At 45.3% G+C, this 22,463-nt stretch overlaps 1 protein-coding gene across 1 annotated transcript; it reads left to right on the top strand.

Moving 5' to 3' along the window:
* Positions 1–49: 49 nt before the first annotated feature.
* Positions 50–22,255, top strand: RIPK4 (receptor interacting serine/threonine kinase 4; the record flags this gene model as incomplete). Its single annotated transcript, XM_082487469.1, has 8 exons — positions 50–338; positions 7,946–8,237; positions 16,051–16,199; positions 16,987–17,036; positions 18,091–18,249; positions 19,198–19,304; positions 19,826–20,078; positions 21,078–22,255. The coding sequence occupies exons 1-8, from the start codon at positions 154–156 to the stop codon at positions 22,253–22,255; spliced, it is 2,373 nt and encodes a 790-aa protein (XP_082343595.1). The 5' UTR covers positions 50–153.
* Between the last annotated feature and the right edge of the window lie 208 nt (positions 22,256–22,463).

Genomic DNA, 22,463 nt, shown 5'->3' with positions numbered 1-22,463 from the left:
AGGAAGTGACGCCATTCCCCCCCCCCCCCCCCCCCCAGTCACACCTGACTCACCTGGGCGGGCGGTGGCGGTGGCGGTGGCGGTGGCGGCGCTGCGCACGGCGGTGCCGGGCGGTGGCGGCGGCTGAGGAGGATCGGGATCGGGATCGGGATCATGGCGCGGGAGCCGGGCTCGCCCGCTTGGTCCATGGGGCTGCTGAAAACCTTCGAGGAGAGCGAGTTCGGCAGTTGGGAGAAGATCGGCTCGGGGGGGTTCGGGCAGGTGTACAAAGTGCGCCACCTCCACTGGAAGACCTGGCTCGCCATCAAGTGTTCGCCCAGCCTGCATGTGGATGAGAAGTAAGGGGGGACAGGGGGGACCCTCTCCAGGCACTCTGGAGCCCTCAGTCGCCCCGCGCGACTGAGGGCTCCCCCTTAGTAGCCCTACCCTGGGAGCCAAGCCAGCAGCCCTGTTTACCAACAGCGACAAACGGGGACGAAGGTCTGGCCGAGCGCTGCAAAACGAGCCGGGCAGTTAAATATTCCTGAGGGGGACGGTGGCATTCGAAAGAGCAGCGTCTCCATGAATACGCCGTTGTTGCTTTGGCCCTTGGAAAATGCCGCCGCTCGGCAGCCAGCGTCCCATCCGGCTCATTCCCTCACAGCTGTTCGGGAAACGTTTTGGCCTGCCCTGGGCCATGCGTGTATTGGCTTGTGTTAAAGCTTTACGCCTTCTGCTGCTCCAAAGGCGGTCCCCCAACATGGAAATGCCGAATGGGATCTGGGGGGGCTTCTCTGGCCTGCCCCGTCTCCTTCCAGTCTTCTCCCTACCATGCGAAGACCCATCCCTTATCACTTGAGTTTTGCGTTTGCAGACGCGTTAGTTTGCGACTCCCGTGTGGCAGATGCTGGTGGGGCAAGTGGGGGGCATTGGGGGCGCGGGTGCTGCAGCCCCAGTGCCGGGGGGTGCTGGCTTTTGGGAGCAGGTTCTGTGATAGGAGACATGCTGGGAAATATATTCTCCGGCTTCAGCATGGGGCTGGCGCTTCTCTCTGCGTCTGCCCAGGACGTGTCCTTGCAGGGTAGCGCGGCATGGAGCTGTATTGCATGTTGCAGGAAAAGGTACCACATGGTGAGAACCCCCTCCAGCTCACTACCCTCTGTAACTGGCCGTGGCCCGTGGTGGAGGACGGTGGGCTTCACTGTGCTCATGCCATCTGGGTGCGCGATGGGGGTCTATCGAGTGCAGATCTCATTTCCTAGGAGAGGAAGGCTGTCAGATGCATCTTTAGAAGCATCCTTCTGTTCTGAGGGACGGCAGTGATTTCCCAGCAGGTCAGGCTCTGTGCGGTGGGAGGTGAATGTGGCCAAGTCGTGTTCGTGGAGCTTTTCCAGCTCCACCTTGATCTCTGGGATCTCTGCCAACTCACGAGCTGATTCTGCAGTTCATTTTTTGAGGTGTGGGTTGGTTTGGTCACAGAAGGTTTCCCTTGTTGCAGTTCCTGGAGAAGGGGGGAGATAAGTTGGCCCAAGATTGAAAACGTTTGTAAGCCCTTCTTCTACACGATTCCTAGAGTAGCGGGGCATCTTGCCCATTATCTGAATTGCTGACTTTGCTGTAGGCATGGCTTATATAGCACAGTAAATAAGATAAAAATGTTCCTTGTTTAAAAGGGGAGAGGGAGAGTTTAATATATGCTTAGGGCAACTGTGGTGTCTGTGAGTAAAATGAGAAAGACCTCAAAGTTGCAGAGGGTGTTTTATTGGGTGAACCTGCAAGCCCTCCTGCTGTTAAAACTTCAAAGTAGATTTCAGACTTGATGCTTATTGGGGCCTAACGAAAATTGTATTGTGGCTGACTAATTTTGCAGTTAAAATTAAAAGATCTCTTAAAAATAAGCTAGAACATTCGTTACACTTTTCATTTGCATAAAGCATTGAGAAATTGACTCAAAAGTTAATTTTCAGTCAGAGAAGAAGGATGCTGTCACCTATTGTAATATGAACAATTAATTTTGAGGGTTGCTACCAAATCTCTATATTAATGTCTTTAATGAGCAATAGAGAACTGCCTGTCCCTCAGTGGCTATGAGGTGTGCAGATACTGGAAAGACCATATGATCATGCAGTGCAGTAAACAAAAATGCCTTCACAATTTGGGAACTTTGAGGGCATGGGGCTCTGGCAGCTCCTGCTTAATTTTGACAGTCGGATCCGTGGAACCCTAATTTATATGTTTTACTGCAGATTTGTGCTTCAAATGCTTAAGGGGAGCATTAATTAGAAGTTGGGGGGGGTGGTCTCTGGCCTTTGAAACAGCTGTTTGTGCAAAATTAAAGCTAAGCTGAATTTGTACATGCTTCTCCTTTGGTTCTTAGGCTGCTCTACCAAACCCCTTTCAGTGGCTGGTAATGCTGCCCCCCACCCCACCCCTAAAGAGACTTTTCACCCGAAATTTTTCTAAGAAAGTTGTGCTGTTCCAATGGTGGGGTGGAGTGGTGGGCACAGACAAAATAAAACACTACCTCTTTAGTTCACAGGTTGGAACAAGCCTGTGTAATTAGATTGTTAATCCAGCAGATTAACTTGACTAGCCGTTTCTTGGAACCCTGTGAAGCTGCAGAGTTAGAAGAATTACTAGTCATATCAGAAACATTAACTGAAAAAAAAACCACAGAGGCTGTTTTTTAATTTATTTAGTACCACATTAAAACCCTGTTTGTAATGGCTTGGTGGCGGTAATACTCTGTATACAGTCTCTCTTACAGTGTTTCTGCAGACAGTAAGAGATGTGAAGTAATTCTCTTGGCAATTATCACAGCATAGAGCCAAGTGGCCTCAAGCAGAAGAAAAACTGAATGTACAGCCAGAAGTGTTTTTACCTTTAAGCCCAAGCCCTCTCAGGCAATTGAGCAAAATTCCATTCCTAACACCTTATTTGCTCCCACTTTCTGTCTCCTGAGATAGCATTTCCCGCATGCGACTCAAGATGGGGAGGTTCAGTGTAAGCCTGAAGAAAAGAGAGTCTGAGCCAGAAAGGTGGAGGAGCCTCTCCCCCCAGGACTTGCAGTGGAGGACGCAAAGTCTTTTCTCTTTAGCCCCTGTCCTGGTTTGAGGTAAAACAGAACCAATTTTGTTCAGTAACTTCGCTTCTTAGCTGGGCCTCTTCTAACTACTGAAATTAACTGCCAGATTAATTAAATGGCCAGAATGGAAGTATGGTCTGGAGGAAGAGGGTGGCGAGCTCAGAGAACAACCTGGAAGCCTTTGTGGATTTCTTATAGCTGAACATAAACATGCAGGCTATAAGAAGTATGAATGATGTAACGGTTTGCAGAGAGGGCTTTTTGCTGGAGGTGTTAGCTGGTAGGGGTGACTACAGGGTATGGAGGTGGAAAGGTCTGCCTTCTTGATTGGGGGGAAAAGAAAATGAGCAAAGCCCAACATGTACCTCCCTCTGCAGGACCTGGATTTAGGAATGGAGTAGAATTTAGAAATTTAGGAGGTTTTAGAAATGCCTTGTTGTTAGCAGATGCTGTGTTTGTTTAGGTGATGAAGGTGAATGAATGTCTGTTCTGGTGGTCTCTGGATGTGTAGGTAGAACTTAATAACTCAACTTGTGCTCCTTAAAGAGGTAGAGGTGAGTTTAGCTGTCGAGATTAACCTGTAATCTCCTCGTACCAGAGCTGTGCAGCAGAGGTCTGTTAGCAGAGCTGAGATGTGTGTTAACCTGAAGAAAGGGATTCTCTTCCCTTCCCCCCCCCCCCCCCAAACATATTCTGCCCTGACCATGAAGTGCTTTTTCTTTTCTTCTCTTACTCACAACTCTCTCTGAGGATCAGCAGTGTGAAGGTCATTGAAGATGTACGCTGCAGAGCAGAGGTCACAGTGTGCTCTTAAACATCTGCCATGATGCAGACAAAAGAGTCCCCGTAAAAAATGCAATTCGAGGGTGTTGTATTTTTGTGGTCACCATCTTCACCTCCTGCAGCTTGTGAAGAGGTAACTTGCATTCCCTGCTGGAGAGCAGCATGGCTGTGCCGGGCTGGATCTCCCCTTGCCTGGGCGAAGTCTGGCTGCTCTGCCTCTGGAGGTGGTTCACAGAAAGCTCAACTACAGGTTTTCAGGGCTTTTTGAGTTTCTCTGCAGCAACTTTAACTGCTCTGTCTCCATTAAGGAAATGTGGTGGTAGTGGTGGGTGAATATAAAGCTGCAAGGACTGCCTTGTGAGTTTCAAGTTGTATTTTCATAGCACAGTGTTATCTTTAGGGCATAAAGATTGGATACATGCTAATGGGGATATAGTCGTAATTCTGGCTGATCTTGTGGCAGGGTTTGTGGTACAAGGGTTGGGCCCTGGGGAGTGAGGCAGTGGGCAGGAGTAAGTCCCTTGTCTCTCCAGGAGAATCCGAAGAATGCAGCCCTATCCTGAGGTCTGACTTTGAGCAGAAGCAGGCAGCTGTTTCGGGGATGTCAGTGGTCCCTCATTCATGTAATGCTTCTAATTGCTTTGAAAATGGGAGATCTGTCACTGACTTCTTCTCTGACAAAGTTTCTGTTCGGCACTGAACCCAGTGCTAGATCTTTTGCTGTGTATGCCCCTATCCCCGAATAATATTATAGGAGAGAGAATATGCATCCCCATGATTTACATGAGCTCAGCTGTCCTGTGTGCAAGCTTTTTCTTTTCCTTTTTTTAGTTTTTATAACTATAATTTTAGGATATAGTAGTGGAGGGAAAGGGGAATGGAGCCAAGGTGCTTAGAGAAGATAATTCTGACTCTTTAATCATGTAGGTGTTAAATAAGAAACTATTATAAGAGAGGCTAGTCTCATGCCTCTTGACTGAGAAACCTCATAAGGAGCTTTTCCTTTCTTCCACTTTGGAGAGAATTGTTTCTTGGTGATGGTGCTGAATAATTTCTAAACACTAGGAGTAACTGAGCAGAAACTCCCCCCCCCTCCATCCCATACTTCGATCTGTTAAATGTGAACGTGAAGGATATCTACAGCATCCTTGGTCTCATCATTAGCCCTGGTGTATTGCAGTGATGGGCGCACTGAGAACACCTAAGGCAGTGCTGAGTGCCAGCAGCACCTTTCGCTAAGGGAAAAGGAAAGGGAAAGACCTTTCATCTTTGCCTGATGGAGGAGATCTTGCTTTAATGACTCGTTTGTGTTAAGAGGATTAATGCAAGTGCACTCCAGCACTTAGGTAATGACTGAGTTGCACTTTGGCTCTCTTTATTTCTTTTGTCTTTTTTACTTTTCTGTTTTCTAAAGGTGACAGGGACCTGTATTTGAAAACTGGCATGTCTCCCTGGCTTTATGAGATCGCTGGCTGATTGAGTTTTGAACGCTCTGGGAATGGGGAGATGCTAAAGGTGGCAATTGTTGCGTGGGGTTTTTAGTTAAACAGGCAAATTAGATATAGGGCACTTGCCTGTTAATTAGTCAGTTAATTCACTCAACTAACTGGGTCTGGTCCAAGCAGAAAGGGAGCTTTTTTTAATTTTGTTGAAACTAGAAATTCTCTCTTCATTGAGGAAAATGCCCCATTTCGAGCAGCTGATACCGTTGATTTTGGTGATGTTCTCTGAGGCTGTCGTTAGCCCGGGAACCGCATCCCCGGCAGTCTAGTGGTTCTTGTTAGGCTTTAGTTGTTGCTGGGTTCTTGCCTTGCCTTGGAGGGCTCAGACAGGTATTTTACATCCCTGACTCCAGAGCTCAGCCCGCCGAAGCCTGGTGAATTATGCTGGCTATGCATGTGGCTTGGGGGCAAGGAGTTGGTTGTGTTATTCATAGGCGCTCCCTTCCAGCGTGCCAAAGAGCAAACTGGGTACTTGTCTACAAAGGCAATTATTTCACAAGCAAGTTGCTGTAGGGAGCAGCAGGAGCCAACATGGTTAATAGAGAGAAAAGATTTCCCTTATCTTTTTTTTTTTTTTTCCTCCCGGTGTGTATGTCCCACTTAAACCATTTTTCAGCCTGATCCTGCCTCTGAAATAGGTCTGCTTCTTCTTGCTAGGCTAGACTCGCCCCTAGCGTGAAATGTGACCTGCATGGGGTTATTGCAGGCTACTACAGCTGGTGAGGAACAGGCAGCAGGCGCGTTCCCAACCTGTTCTGGGCGAACGTCAACTCTGTGCTTCCCACTGCAGGCAAAGCAGAAGGGAAGGGAAGGGGACACGGTCACAGGAGTGTCCTAATGCGGAGGAGTCTAAGGGATAAATGATGATTCCCAAAATCACACCCATGTGGGAGTACTGAGGGTCCCTTGCAGGCTATGTCTCAATGTGGGTGGTGCGTGCTGTCCCCTGGGTCACTCGGGCATCGGCGGTGGGGACATAGGGAGGCTTCACTGCGCTGAGGTTGGACTTGGTGTTTCTCTTTTTAGAAATGGAGAGTGCTTCTAGCTGGCCTTGGATTTTAAAAACAATAAAAAGTTTGATGGAGCTGATAGCTCTGCCGTGGCAGAGGCTTCCACAGTGGTAACTGGCATCACTTGTGAGCAGCACAGGGCACAAGCTGTGACTGGGTCAGGATCGGTCCCCCAGTGTTTTCCCGCTCTTGGGGACTGGCAGAGGGGGCAGATGACAGAGCTTTCTGCCTTGCCAAGGGTACGAGCATCTTTCTTCTGTTCAGGTGTTGCAGCAGCTGTGAATGTGCTTGCTGAGCTTTATATTTAAACCCTGATGTCTTCCAGGAGAGCTGGTCATCTCAAAACACCTGCATGGGGTGGGGGAGCGTCACAGCAATGTGTTTTTCTTTTAAAATAGGACTTTCTGTTTACCAGGGTTCTGTGTTATAACTTTGTCCTATTACTTCAGGTACTGTTCTCCATTAAATAGTGTACACACCTTGAGTACATTACAGGAGTCGTCCTGTAATAAGAGAGGGTCTGTTCAGGAAATATTATCTATCTGACCTCCCTGTGTCCTCTTTTGTGAACCGGTGGGTGGCGGCAACAGTGATGCATCAGTACCTGCGGCCCAAAGCTGCTCTGGGTGCTGCCCATCATCACTAGTAATGTAGCTTTTGATGGACTGAAGGCTTCTTTCACCCATAAGGTGTGGCTCCTCCGTGGGGATGCAGTTGGCCACAGGGGGGTGGACCCTTGTTTCCTCTTCCAAACGTGGCTCCTGGCAGGTTGGCCATGTGTGGGGTGTAGAAGGAGGGCATGGCAATTAAGGGTCTTGACCTGGGAGGCTGCAGCTCGGACTGAGTAACGCTTAGTGCTCTGTGGGGTCAGGCTAAAGTGACCTGTAAACAACCCGGGGGTGTTCATTACACGTGCCGGCGCTGGGACTGTTACATCACCAAAAATGGCGTGCTGGGAGTTTTCGGCATCTGCTGGAGCCGAGTGAGCGTAGTATTGGAGTTGCCAAGTCTGGGTTTTGAGGACAAGGAGTCTCTTGCCAGGTCCCCCTAGCTACAGTGGTCAGCTTGTGCCCCTAAATGGTGGGTCCCCGGGGATTCCTCTCCCAAGGCCTGGGTCTGTGCACTGGCAGCCGGTGCCAGCAGGGCAGCTGAAGCAACGCCGTCCCTGCTTGCTCCTGATTAACACAGCCGTATGACTCACAAAAAGTTAATGACTTTAGCCCAAGGAGTTACAGCGGTGGTAAATCTGGGCACTACATGTATCGTCCTCCTTCTGAACAGCGCAGCATAAACATCAAAGAGGGGTAGACGGGCTTTACACTAGGGATGTTTGCGCTGTCGAAGCGTGCAGCTCGTCTGTGGTTCGGCAGCTGTGAGCTGCCTGCCATTAGAAGCATAAAACAAAGTTTAGTAACTGTGGAAATGTGCCTGGAGTACAGGCTGATGAGATGTAGCGTGGTCATGAAAGCGATCATCATGAAGTGCGGTGTTCGGTTTCATGAGAAACCTTTTGTGCATATTTTGGGGGGGGCAGGAGGGGGAGAAACAGCTACTCCATCCTTCACCATCTGTTCTCTTCTACCCAGGGAGCGCATGGAGTTACTGGAAGAAGCCAGGAAGATGGAAATGGCAAAGTTTCGCTACATCCTTCCTGTTTATGGCATCTGTAAAGAGCCTGTTGGCTTGGTCATGGAATACATGGAAACGGGGTCTCTGGAAAAACTCCTGGCTTCCGAACCTCTGCCCTGGGAATTGCGCTTCCGAATCATCCACGAGACAGCCGTGGGGATGAACTTCCTGCACTGCATGTCCCCTCCGCTACTGCACCTGGACCTAAAGCCTGCAAACATCCTGCTTGATGCCCACTATCATGTCAAGGTACGCATCAGGCACTCTGTACCAGAGACACACTTTTGGATATTCCTGTATGGTTCCTGCCAAACTCAAAGGCCTGAGAGAAACCAGCAGCATTCCTTTTGAGTTAGAAAAATGCCCAGCAACCCAACCGCTCCAATCCCCAAACTTGCCTACCTCATTTATGCACCATTTTGGTACATACATAGAGGTTGAGTTAGGGAGCTTGTGAGAGCTCTCCTGAAATTTTAGGAGGGTGCTAGTGTAGTGAACTCTGGTTTTGAGACCTAATTGGTCCTGCTATATATTTCCTTGCAGTAGGATCATGAGGCAGATGAGACAGGGAGAGAAAAGTAGTGTGAATCTCTAAATCATCTGTGCCACTTCCACAACTTCAGTGGTAACCTTGTTCTGTGTAGGTCCTTCTGGCTTTGTGTGCTCCACTAAATACCCAAATCTCATTTACAGCTGGACTCCAGAGAAGCCTTCATGGAGGCAACTCATTTTCTTCTTTCATTTGCTGAGAGCATATACAGTGAAGAAGTATCTCTGTCCTGACTGCTTATGCATACCAGAGGTCACTTAAGGAAATTTTCGTGGCTGTATCAGCATGAAATTCTTTTCGTTATCCATCTCCAGAGTAAGCTAGCAAAACTTGTTGGCCTTCTCTGTTGGAGGTTCTGTTTTGACAGCTGGACTAAGGAGGTTGTGCTTGCTTTCTGATCCTTCCTTCTGGAGAAGAGACTAACATACATATTTTTCCCGATTTTTTTCAAATCAGCGGCCAAACTCTTGCAGGTTTAATCATGCTGGCTGGCTGATATAACTCGGTACAAGTAATCATAGATTCTAATTGGTGCCATCATCCATCTGCTTCATTTTCCTATCCCCCTCAAACTGGCCAAATGGCTTTGGCTTGTACCATTCTAAAAATGATGTTTTCATGAAATGAAAACGTCTCTCCTGATGTCATGAGGGGGTTGGAGCCATAAGAGGTTTGTGCCTCTCACGAAATCACACCTATGACAGTCTCAGCTTTTTTACTAGGCCTCTTAGTAGTGTACTTCTTAGAAGGATTTTCTTTCTGGAATAGGAGGCATCGTCAGGTGGTCTATGGTATTATGACCAAAACATCAGGATTTGAACTGTTGAAAGTATTTTCTCACACGTTGGTGCTGAGGGATTGTCGCTAAGAATTTATTTACCTAAAGTTTGTGCTTGCTTGCATAACTTCTTAAATTCCTAATTCTTGACTCATCCGTGAGCCAAGATATGAAGGCTGTATTTTTCTGTTTCAGGAGGTTGAAATGCTGCCTGATATTCTGCCTACTGTGTAGCCTATATTGGGTGGTGATGTAATCCAAGGGGCAAAGTGCAGAATGTTCAAAAAAAATGTTTCCAGTGAGGTCATTGTTGACATGCCTCAACTGTTGCCACTTGCTCTGTATATGAAACACATGAAGGTCTTCGGACCCTTTCCATTAAGTTGAGAAAAAAAATGGTCTCATCCCAACCTTTTTCCAGCCATCAGTCTTTTACATCTGGAGGCATCTTGGAAACCCTTCCATGCAGGAAAGCAGAGAGAGGAACCTATATGCAATATAAGAGATGTACATATTCTATGAGGTGCCTTCACTTTAAAAATGTGGCCCCAAACCTTCTTTTTGTGTGATGTGAAACCTGTAATTAAATTTCAGACCCTGCAGCTTGATTGAATGTGCATTTTCTTGCTGGAAGGCTAATGGAGCTGATGATTGAAGTGCTTTTACTTTTTAAATGTTAGAGTTAATTTGGTAGATGACCTGTCCCTAATAGAATCCTAAGGTGAGTGAAGAGATGTTGCAGACTGCAAAAGAAGAGTTTGGAGGTAGGGAGGACTTGTATAAACTGTTTGCCCTTGAGCCAGGAAACAGACGGTCTTCCAGTGGAGCACATTAGAAATGCTTCTGTGCTGCATTGCTAGTTGAATGGAAACACACCCTTCTTCTTTTACAAGCACACCACTTACTGTAAAAAGCCCAAGTGAGGATGATGACTAACGCAGTCGTGTTGTACAGAACTTATCATCAAGTGGGTGCCTCCGTATCATAAAGCCATCTCCTGTGTGTTACATAAGCGCGTGCTGAATTTTGTTCTTGGGAGGATAATTAAGAGGATGGATTAGCCTGAGCACTGAGCAGGGACATAGACAGACAGATGTTAACTTTTTCAAAGGCATGTTGGGGTTTCCTTGGTGATTTTAAATATATGTATATACTATGTACAATGCAAGGTAAGGCTTTGCTGTTTTTTGGAGGACGGATGGATGCATGCATGCCTCCTCCCCTGCGAGTGGTGGTGGAGGTCAGTACTGACTGGAGCCTCAGCTGGGAGCTCCCTTCCCCTCTGTGTCCTGCTCCATCTTGGTTGCCTTAAGCAGTGTGGTTTCCTTGGGAGGATTACTCCATACCCAGACAGGCTTTGCTAGCCAGGATCAGCTTGCTTTTTATTTTTTTCCTTTTCTTTTTTCTTTAATTTCAACCTGTTGCTTCTATTTGTATCAGTAAGATCCTCCCTGCCCCATTCTCCAGTGTTCCATTGATGCAGCCTTCTGATACTTAATGGGCTGCTTAACATTTAGTTTTTGCCTAACCGGACCACGTCTTATGAGCTTGTTCTTCAGCTCTCCTGTCCTCTGTGTGAATTCTGGATCGCTCCCTGGGATGCGGCAATGGCTTGCAGGGAGCTGGTGCTGGGGAAGCAGTGCCACATTCATTTGCTTGTTCCCTGCTCGGATGTGATCTCTCTCCAGGGCCCTCAGTAGGAGAATACACACACACAATGCACCCACCACCCTCCCCACCATGCAGTAATCTCATACCCTAACTTGTTGCCAGCTACCGTGCCCGCATGTTCTCTCTATTACTGTTTCCCAGGTTTCTTATCTTCAAAAATCTCATCGTTGAGAGTGTTACTTTTTGTTCATGTATTTAAAATGAAGTCAGCCTGCAACTTAATACTTCTAGGTAAAAGCATTATTTGTAAGTTCTTGCTTCTCTTACTATCCAGCTATCTCTTACTATTTTTGCAGCTTCTCATATATATGTGTATATATATACATGCATGCGCATGTATATATGTGTGGGTACACACAGACAGAGGCAAATCCCACCAGTTATTTTTCATCTCCCAGATTTTGTTTTTAAAGAACTTGAAGCGGGCTGAACTGGTCTCAGCTGTGCACTGCTTTAAGCTCACTGTAGTTGCTTTTATTTTTGTTTCCCCCAGCGCTCCAATTTAAACCAGTGTCAAGAGTGAAGTTTGCTGCTGTGTTGTGCCACGCTGATGGTCTTACTAAACATGGATAGGTTGCCTCTGTGGTCTTCACCTTTATTTGCTTTAGATGAGGAAGGAGCTGCAAAATTTGAGTGTGGAATTAGAAGCAGCCTAGTCAGACGGGCAAATTCGTTTATCAGAAAGCTTCTTAATGTAGGTCGTTAACTGTACGTCAAAGTAATACCCAGAGGCCAGGCTGGTAAAGAGTGGTTGTCTGTCTCTATTAGACTACCTGATGTAGTTAACAGATCGTTTTTTATTTTTTTTTATCAGCTGCAAATGCCCTCCTGTTATTAGAAATGATAAGAGGTTTTGTTGTTTTCTGTGTCCCTGCTCCCTGTTTCCCACCCTTCCTGATCAAGGTTTCCATGTAGGGCTGTTGTTACATGGCTTTTTAATCCCAAGCAACAAAGCTGGTTTTCACCTTGATCAGTTCTCTAATTGATCTAATTGTGGTGGCACAGGGGAGGGAACAAGACCATCCCTGTTACAGTCATGTAGATTTATGTTGGATTAAAATCGATGTTTGACCGTGGCCTTGGTTTCTGCCGCTTCTGAAGAGAGCGTTACAAACATCACACGTGAAACGGGTTTTGAGGAGTTAAGGTTTCAGGGCAGGCTGGAAGAGGATGGAAATACAGTCTGTTTCAGGACGACTTCTTTTAGTAGCTAGCTGAGGTGTGTTTATAAACACTGAAGTAAAGGCATTTGAAGCGCAGATGCTGGTTGTGCCTACACTTGGAATTAATTTTTATTCCTAATTTTTAGTAGTCCAAATCTGTGACCCATGTAAGTCTCTTAAAAATTTCTGGTATTTCTTAAAGAACAAAATTGAAACAACCAGCCTTTCCCCCCCCCCTCCAGTAAAACAAACAAACAAGGCCACCCCCCACACACACACACACACACTCACACACCTGAAAACCCCGTAGATGAACGTGGTGGCATTCTCAATATCCAAGAGCACAGAGACTTTGGACAGAGGCAAATACTGGGTATGCCAACAGTGATTAAAAATTAATCTGATGGCTTTGTTACCTATTTGATGAAGAAAACCTATAGGTGAACTCTGTCCCTGAGTCCACTCTAGCAGATTCTTGAGTCTTATTTACAGAAAAATGACATGCAGCATCAGAAGCTAAGCGCGCACTTCAGGATGGCCTGTCAGCAGTCGTCAGGGAAAGCGCCTTCCCAGCACTAATTTTGTTCCTGGGAGCTAGATCCCTGCAGTGTTTGGGAATAGCTGACTTCAGTAACCACTGTAGTTATGGGAACATATCTACTAAACTATCTTACAAAAAAAAAAAACCAAAACAACTCCAAACCAAAAGCCAAACAACACCCCCACCCCCCTCACCCCTACCCCAAAATACCCCACCACCAACAAACAAACAAAAACAAAGCTACCCAAACCCCTCCAAAAAGTAAGTTGACAAACTCAAGCATTTAAAACATTGCAAGTGAGTGTTTCAGGGTTTTTTTACAAACTGGAATTGAAACATCCACAAATGATAGAAGCCGAGAAAGACTTGTGTGCATAGCATACTCGATTTAAAACAAATGGGAAAAAATAAAAATATCTTTAGCTCTTGGAATCTCTCAGTAAAGTACGTGTAGCTGGGAAGCGGGCAGGAATTCATGTGCAGCTCCCCTCCCCAGTCGCTCCTCACGTGTTTGTTCTCATGCAGACCTTTTCAGAGCAGAGATGGAGCGAGCTGTCTGAACATGAACGATCCCACTGTCTGCGTGGGCTTTGGCCAATGTTGTGTTTTTTTTTTTTTCTCTTCTTCCTACCTCTTCACCACGTGTTTTGCATGAAGCAGTCTGTCGCCTCTGTGTCTCCTCTTAACTCTGGCTGATATTAGGTATGCTTTTGAAGCGTGATGGGCTCCACCTGAAATAACTGATGTGAGGAGTGAGATTACGGGTTCTGTCAGATGGTGGGGCAGGGCAGATCCTGGGGTGGGCTGCAAGGGCTAGCGGGGATGCGGAGGAAGAAGCGGCGAGGGGTGCTCTGCTTTCACTACCTTCTCCAGCAAGGGTGCCTTGTATTGCAGAATCGGGTACCTGGCAAGCAATTTAAAGGCAAAATAGGTTGTTAAATGGCCGTGTCTTCCACCCACTGCACAGTTCCCACTGATGTTTAAAGAAATTGCATGACTAAATACACCATGCAGTGTGGAATATTTACCCCAAAGGAACTAATAAAAGCCACAAAAGCTGTCTGCAGAATCTTACTATTTTGTTGCAGCCTGGAAGATAACAACTCTTCAATTTCCAGGGCTTTCTGCAGAACTTGATGTGATTGAAGCTCTCCTGTACAGATTCATTTCCTATTAATTGGTATAAAACCTAGTCCTTCACAGTAGGTAGGGGCAGGTTCACAAGGCAAAGTTCTTGCTAGTCTTGGGGGGCTGGGGGGGTATACTATGTATCTTGGCTGTTTCTTGGTTTGTAGGCTGAGACTGAGACCTTTTCTGTCTATCTTGTGTGCTTAGCCTCCTGCCTTAGCCCCTAGCCTTAGATTCACGCAACATAGCTGGTGGCTCTTAACGCAGGAGTGTCACCGTGCTGTCTGTATTTCATCTTTATTTCTTAACTTACGCAGTAGGAAACCCGGTATTGTTTAGACAAAGAGGAAGGTGTATTGCTTTAATTATGCCTGCATGCCATATGGATTTCTTGAGGTGTATACAAGCCTCTGCTTTGCGTTAATCAAAGGATAGCAGTGCCTCGCCAGGTCGGATCTGTTCAGACTTGCAGCAGTCGGTTCGTTTATTAACCTGACACCGCGGGCTTGTGCGATGTTGGGGTTGTGCTTTTGTTCTCCTGTGGAGCACTAAGTGCCCCAAACTCCTGCAGCACTTCCTGGGGCGGTTGATTCAGCTCTTGCCAGGGTAAGCTGGCTTGCCAACCTGGGTTTCTTGACTACTTACTGCTTTCCTGAACTCCAGTGCTTGCTTGCTGAGGAGGCCAGCAATCCCCCTCCAAGAGCGTAGCCTTACAAGCACGAAAAACTATTTCTCCAGATAACTTTGATTTTTTTCCTTTTTTCCCCCTTCTTTTTTTTTTTTTTTCTTTTCAAGTCACTCCCACGTTACCCTACAGATTTAAGATCTAGATGGACAACAGGTTGAATGAATATACCTGTGTGCGAGGGTACAGGGCTCCTACGGCTCCTGAGAATGCCTCTATGGAGCGCTTTGCGCCTGGGAGAAGTTCTTCCTGAAGCTGTGTGTGTAGCTTTGTTTGGTTTATGGCAAAGGGAGATTCCTAGCATTTGAAGACCGATGGCTGCATAGCCTGCCTGTTCTCCAGGAGGCCCAAGCTGGCAGCAGTTTTCTCCCTTTCCAGTAATGGATGCATGTTATGACTAGCTTTGTGGTATCTGTAGACAGAAACTTCTGAAAGTGTAAAGTTGGAGCCTATTAAAAAAAAAAAAAAAGCTTTTTTTTAATTATGCTTGTTGTTTTGAGGGAGAACTTTCTCAAAGGAGAAGCTGTGAAGATCAAAAGGGGAATGAGTCATTGAAAAACCTGAGCATTTATTAGATAAAAAGAATGTATAAGTCGGGCGGGGGGGGAATCTTATCTAACATGTATACAAAAATCAGTGGGCTGAATGGTCCCAAAAGACTTGACTTTTCTTGAAATTTCCACTTAGCATAATAGACATTTTTGACCAGTGGGAAATAAGTAAGACAAAGGAAATTCCTTGCCTATCTGTTTGCTTGATGATTGGTATGCCATTAAGAGCAAATGAATGCATATTTGTTTGACACTTCAAATTAAAGTGGAGGTGTGTTTTCCTTTTTATAAACTTGCTGTCACTTGTTCATTTCAGCTGTGTTCACTGCGTCACTGCACCAACTTGTCATATTCTCCGAGTTGCCAAAAAGAATTCCCTGTGTGGGTTTTTGATGTGTGTGTGTGTGTTTTGGTTTGGGTTTTTTGTGTTTTTTTTGTTTTGTTTTGTTTTGCTTTTTCTTTTTTTAACCACTTTGTGTCTCTGCTATTGGGCTTAGTCTTTGGCGTCGTCAGTGTAACAGCGATATCTGAAAGAGCAATTCTCTTGCACTTACTGCAGAGCTCATGGTCTGAAAACAGGTGCTCGGAACATATAAACATAACATACAATGTGAGGTTACACACAGAGAAAGGGGACCAATAATTACATTAAAGTGTAGTTTGCACTAGCTAAATTTGACTAGTTTTAAATTACAATAAATTGTCCGTTTGTTGTGTTTGCCATGTAATGGGCTAACATGCTGTTGCTTGCAAAAAACTGCTTACCTTTTTCTTTTTTTTTTTTTCTTTCCCTAACCATAAAGAAAAGCCTGCCATAGTGTAGTGCTTCCAGAGATGTTTTCTTAGCTTAGGATTTCTGAACAGCAGCTTACTATATTTTGTTGGGTCATCCTCTTACATCTATCGGTCTTTACAGAAAATTTTTTGTTAACACCTCTGAAGTCTAATGGTAGCGTGCACTTCTCTTCCCCTCTTCCTCCTCCATTTTTTTGCAGATTTCTGACTTTGGACTTGCAAAGTGCAATGGCTTGTCCCATTCCCATGACATCAGCATGGACGGCTTGTGTGGCACAATTGCATACCTTCCTCCAGAGCGCATCAAAGAGAAAAACAGGTGTTTTGACACCAAACACGATGTGTACAGGTCAGTTAACTATGAAAATACTTCAAAGTACTTTAATACTGTAAATGAGCCCTCTTTTTCTAGTTGAGCATGAAACCCCTAAATCTATTTTGAGCCTCATCTTGCAGAGGGTCCCATTTGCTTTGATTTTTTCAATGTCTTTATGTAGGGTAAAGGCCTTTTAATAAACTGTAGCTGATCCTGGGTCTTGAGCATTATCATCGCGAGTAACACTTATTTATTAGCAACTGGCACAGGAGGCACTCTGCCCACCTTTCATTTCCCCATCAAAAAGTACATCCTGACCTACTTTTCGAGTCTGACAAAATTCTTAGCTATCTTCAGTGGATTTCATCACTAGGTCTTTGTTTCTTCTTTTGTGGCGAGGTTATTAGGAAAAGGAAATCATAGCTGTAGATTAAAAGATATGTCATATTCCAAATGGAATCTATTTCTTTAAAGTCGTCTTGCAGTGTAGAAGTATTAAATAAAATCCACAGTAATGCTTTGCTGCTCTCTGATTTTGTCAGTGTTGGTGTGGAGTAGTTTGTAAATGTTACCAAGAACTCAGCAGCCTCCAGCAAGTCCCTATGTTGGCTGCCTCAGGTTCCTCTCTGCAAAAACTAGACTTTCAAATCATGGTTCTTGGCTGCATCTTGCTATGTGTGTTCATCAGTTGAATTAGATGCAGAAGTAAAGGACAAGGAAAGAGAATTTAGGAAAACAAATTAGAAGATTTTGGCTTTTTTGTTGGTTTTGGTTTTTTTAAGCTTTCCTAGAAATATTTTTTTTTTACATTTATTTGTAGCTTTTCCATTGTGGTTTGGGGAGTTCTTACGCAGAAGAAGCCTTTTGCAGGTAAGTTTGATGTATTGTGGGTGGTGTTGGAATTTTTCACTTTTTCCCATTTATAAGCACGTTTCCTGCTTCACCAGCCCCAGGTTACATGCACGTCCCCCAAATTCCTAGTCTTGCGTGGCAGACATCTTTAAGCTCTCAAATTCTGATCACAAATGTAAGTCCCCTGTTGTCCTACATCATGAAAGCAGAACCTGTATTGCTGCAGGGGGCCCTAGTTGCAGCTTTTTGCTTCTGCTGGTGTTTGCTGTACAGACCTAGATTAGCCTGTGGTCTGTGCAGACTTCTTTGCGGCCAACGAGGAGCAGTGCAGAGCGAAGCCAACTGACAGTCGACTGTGCTGTTTTCAGAAACAGCTTCTCTATAGAAATGTTCTGTAGTTTATTTGTAGATTGTAGGTACAGTTTTGTTCTTTGAAAAAAAAAAAAAAAGCTGTCTGTGAGAATAAGCCTTGTCCCACCCCACAGTAAATGTACCGATCAACAGGCAGCTATTTATTCTTTATGACTTTTCCTGTGTGTATGACTAGCCTATGTATAGCAAACAGGTTTGAACAGGTCCCAGTCTACTATTAATTTTTCTCCAAGTGAGAGATCCCATTTAGCCCAATGGTTGACTTCAGAGAGCCACATTACTGCACTGCTTGATTTGTGTTCTCCCTTCACCTTTATGAGAAGTTCAGGAACCTGGTCTAACTAAAAGCTGTGGTTCAGTTTTCTTAAACCAGATATGGAATTCCAGAGAGAGGTAGCAAAGAACTGTTTGAGTTTTTCTCCTTGGTTCTGTGTCTTTTATGGGTGGCAAAAGAACACAGTCACTTACTGACAATTGTTTTTAACTGATACACAGGAAGTAGGTGTTACTGCGTTGACGAATGTATTATGGGAGAATAAGACCAACTTCTTTTTCCCTGTTGATAAAAGAAAGCACACTAAATCTAGAAAAAAATGCACGAAAACAAAGTTGCAGCCTAATACACTGTTAATGCTCTTAGACAAAAGAGAAATCCTTCCTTTTGCTGGGAAATCTTAACTTGTGTGCTTTTGCTTTACAGAGGAAAACAACATTTTACATATTATGGTAAAAGTAGTTAAAGGCCACCGCCCAGAGCTACCTGCTGTTTCCAAATCCAGACCTCATTCATGTAATAACTTGATCAAACTGATGCAAAAATGTTGGCAAGATGATCCTGGTGAACGGCCAACATTTCAAGGTAAGATTTCCTCGTAACTTGGCTGCCCATTTATTCTTCTATGAGTCACGTTATTGCTCAGGACTCTGTTAATCCTTGGGGTAAACGCTGTGAACCTCTGTGACAAAATAAATAGAGCACATTGTATGGTAGAAACAATGATACAGGCCACTTATTCATTTGTGGAGGAAGGGATTATCTGAGGACAAGTCTGACCATGACGATGTCATGTAAACACATCAGGAATAAGGACTGTACTGAACCAGTTGACACATTTAGCCAGAAATCATGTTCATTTCAGATTGTGTGTATCAGGGCATATACCAAGCTGGAGTTGTTGTGGTTTTCACCATACCAAAACGTTGAAAGCCCTTGCTCTTGGCACTTACTGTTGTATGCTGAGAACCTAAATTGTTTTCTTGTAACAAAACACTGTACGGTCATTTTTCTGCCAATAAAAGGCAACTCTGGTGAAAGACTTGAACTTGGCCAAAGCACCAGTTAGGAATTCAAAGGTGCAGAAGGATGTAGGCAAGTGCTATCTCCAGGTAGCTTCATTTAGCATTAATGGGAGAGACTTGCCTCTTCCCTCTCCTCCTAGCCAAACAAGGTATGGGGACTGAAGGGAAGAGGGTTCCCATCTTTTTAAAAACATGTCTCAGTCTGCCAGCAGTAGACTGGTTCCCATTTTATGCACCTGCAGTGTAGCCACCACGTAACATCAGTCTGGTCTGAATGTGAAAATGAATTGCTCAGTCAACCCTATGCACTCTTTGCTTAGCGACACACTTGTACCTACTGATGAGGTGCTCAATGGAATAGTCAAAACTGGAGTCTTTCTCCCACAGTATCTCAAAGCTGTTAAGCTCTAATGATAGAGAACGGCAGCAGGGCATCTCGGAAAAGTCTCCTATTAAAAAAAAAAACAAGCAACACCAAACCAAACACCTTCTCTTGCTTTCTTTAAAGAAATCACTTCAGAAACAGAGGCCCTTTGTGAAAAACCGGAAGATGAAACAAAAGAGATGATAACTCAGGACCTGGACACCAAGAATTCCCCAGAGCAGCAGCCTGAGGTATTTTCTCTTTTCATCTCTTGTTCAAGTGCACTAGGTTTTTCAAGGAACAGGTTCCTTTGTTATCTGTAACTTCCCAAGCAACCTTCTCTTTGCTGCTTTTGAGCACCTTCTTGCCTGATAGATGTGGGTCTTGGTGAAGGACTGGAATGCGAAAGTGACAGCAAATGCATGGACCAGCTCAGGAAAAGCTCAGCACAGGACTAAGCGCAAGTGGATCTTAGACTGTTGAGGGAGAGCGGGACAGTTAGGAAATAAAGGCTGGAACTATGTGGGTGTGACTGATCTTAAAAAATGCTGTAGACAGAAGAGCTGTGCGGCTTTAGTGGCTGTGTGAGTACTGATGAAAGCTGCCCTTCTGCATCTGAAAACTTTCAGTGACCTTATTCATAGGTTTAATTTAATATGAACAGTGCTTAAAGGCTGCCTGCAAACTAATAAACTTATGTTTCTTCCTGTAGGGCCTCATGCTCAGTTTTCTTTACTGACCTTTCTAAAATGCTTGTGTGCTTCTCTTGAAGGGGGTGTCTGCATTATCCCAGACGAAACAGGAGCCTGCTTTACCATCAGTTAAGGATTACAGTCTCTCAGAGTTGTTGTCCCAGCTGGATTCGGGGATTTCACAGACTATGGAAGGCCCTGAGGATCTCAGCCGCAGCTCTTCTGAGTCTAAACTTGCCTCCAGTGACAAGCGGCTTTCAGGAGTGTCATCTGTAGATTCAGCTTTTTCATCCAGAGGCTCCCTTTCCCTTTCCTTTGAAAGGGAGAGTTCAGGTACTGCTCAGGTTTTTCTTTGTTGTTGTTTATTTTTGTAGCTGTTTGGACTGGGGCACGGGAGTCAATGGGTTGGAGAGCAGTCATATAAAGAATAGTGTTCTGGAAATCACTGTTAGCCTTGCTTTCTCTTCCTGTCAGTGCTACAAATTTGTTTACTGGAGATAGTTATTTAAAAAAACCAAGAATGAGGTGGTTCCCAAACGTGATCTAATGAGAAATAATAAATCTCATTTACTTTTGAAGTGACCTGAATTCCCACCAAAGCAATTACAGAATCAGTCATGTAAAGGTTGGTTGGAAGGGAAGTCACCTAGTCCAGCGTCCTGCTCGAAGCGGGACTAAAGCCAATGCCCAGTCAAGTCAGCTGAGTTTGTGGCTTTTTCAGTTATACTAAGCCCAAGTCTCAGCACCACTTTCTTTTTTTTTTGTTTTTTGAGAAGACTTAAGCCACCTTCTCAGTAGCCCCATAAAGACTCTTACTGTTGCACACACGCCCTTCCCTTTTGAATCCAATACTGCAAAACAAATGCTTCTGTTTTCCAGTTAGGCAGACAATGATTAGTGCAGGGAGGTCAATCACAGCATCCTTTGTTCTTCATTTCCCAAGAAAAGGAATAAGTGGGGCTCCAAATCTGACCTGAAATTGTTCTGAAACCGCTGCAGGGGGCAGAGGGGGAATTTTTTTGTAGTCAAGTCATTGCTGAAGCCACCAGATACGTTAGCCTTGGGTAAGTAAAGTTTGATGGGTATCAGAACTGTGATGGTGTCTTTTTCATAGAATCACAGAATAGTTTGGGTTGGAAGGGACCTTTAAAGGTCATCTCGTCCAAACCCTCAGTGCGCAAGAACATTGTCAATTAGATCAGTTTGCTCAGAGCCCCATCCAGCCTGACCTTGAATGTTTCCACGGATGGGGCATCTACCACCTCTCTGGGCAACCTATTCTAGTGTTTCACCACTCTCATTGTGAAAAATTTCTTCCTTATATCCATCTAGATATTGGTACTACAGACATACAGAAAAGGAAGCTAACAGAGGCCATTTTATCTGGCGATACCAGCAAGCTGATGAAGATCCTCCAGCCTCAAGATGTTGATATTGTTTTAGATGGGAACTCCAGTCTTTTGCACTTGGCTGTTGAATCCGGTCAAGAAGAATGTGTCAAATGGCTGCTCCTGTACAATGCTAACCCTAACCTCACCAACAAGAAAGGATCCACCCCTCTCCACATAGCCATCGAGAAGAAAGTTAAAAGCATTGTGGAGCTGATTATGGCTAGGAAAATCAATGTTAATGCCAAAGATGAGGATCAGTGGACTGCTCTTCACTTTGCTGCCCAAAACGGGGATGATTTCAGCACCAAAATGCTGCTTGATAAGAATGCATCCTTAAATGAGATAGATTTTGAAGGCAGAGCCCCCATCCACATAGCCTGTCAGTATGGCCAAGAGAACATCGTGCGGATCCTGCTGAGAAGAGGCGTTAATGTGAACATCAAAGGAAAGGATGACTGGGTGCCACTGCACTATGCTGCCTGGCAAGGTCATCTCCCCATTGTGAAGCTCCTGGCCAAACAGCGGGGTGCAAACGTGAATGTGCAGACCGTGGATGGAAGGACCTCGCTACACTTGGCTGCGCAACGAGGACACTACCGTGTCGCTCGCCTTCTCATAGACCTGGAGTCAGATGTCAACATACAGAACGCACTCTTGCAGACTGCTCTCCACATAGCTGCTGAAACTGGCCACACAAGCACATCGAGGCTGCTTCTTAAACATGGTGCAGACATTGAGGCAGCAACAGCAGAAGGATACACCGCTCTGCACTTGGCATCTCGCAGCGGCCATTTAGCAACAACAAAGTTGCTGATAGATGAAAGGGCCAGTGTTCTAGCCAGGGGCCCTTTAAATAGGACAGCATTACATCTTGCTGCAGAAAATGGGCACTCTGAAGTAGTAGAAGAACTTGTCAGTTCAGAAAATATCAATATTTTTGACAACGAAGGGTTGACAGCTCTTCATCTGGCTGCACGAGGAGGGCACATAAAAACAGTTGAGGTTCTTCTGAAGCACGGGGCGCACACTGACATGCAAAGACCCACGCGTCAGACCCTGCTGCAGCTTGCTCAGCAGAGCAGTAATAGCTCGGTTACTATGTTGTTAAGTGAGACTTAAGCAAAAGGTACAGAACTTGCTGCCTTTCTACCAGGTGCAAGAAGGCTGCTGGAGCTTGACTCATGAGGGCCTTCTCCAGTTGTGCAGTGCTCATCAGCAGTGTCAGCTGATGGACTGAAGTGCAACCAGCAGAAGCTACTTGTGTTTGAGTGTGCGAGTGAGAGCCCACATGGACTAAGGCCAGACGTAAGGCTAAGAGCTGGAGTCT

The sequence above is a fragment of the Vanellus vanellus genome (assembly GCF_965231255.1).
Source record: "Vanellus vanellus genome assembly, chromosome: 1".
Lineage (NCBI taxonomy): Eukaryota > Metazoa > Chordata > Aves > Charadriiformes > Charadriidae > Vanellus > Vanellus vanellus.
Note: the sequence above shows the minus strand (reverse complement) of the source record. Positions and strands in the feature narration are given on the sequence as shown.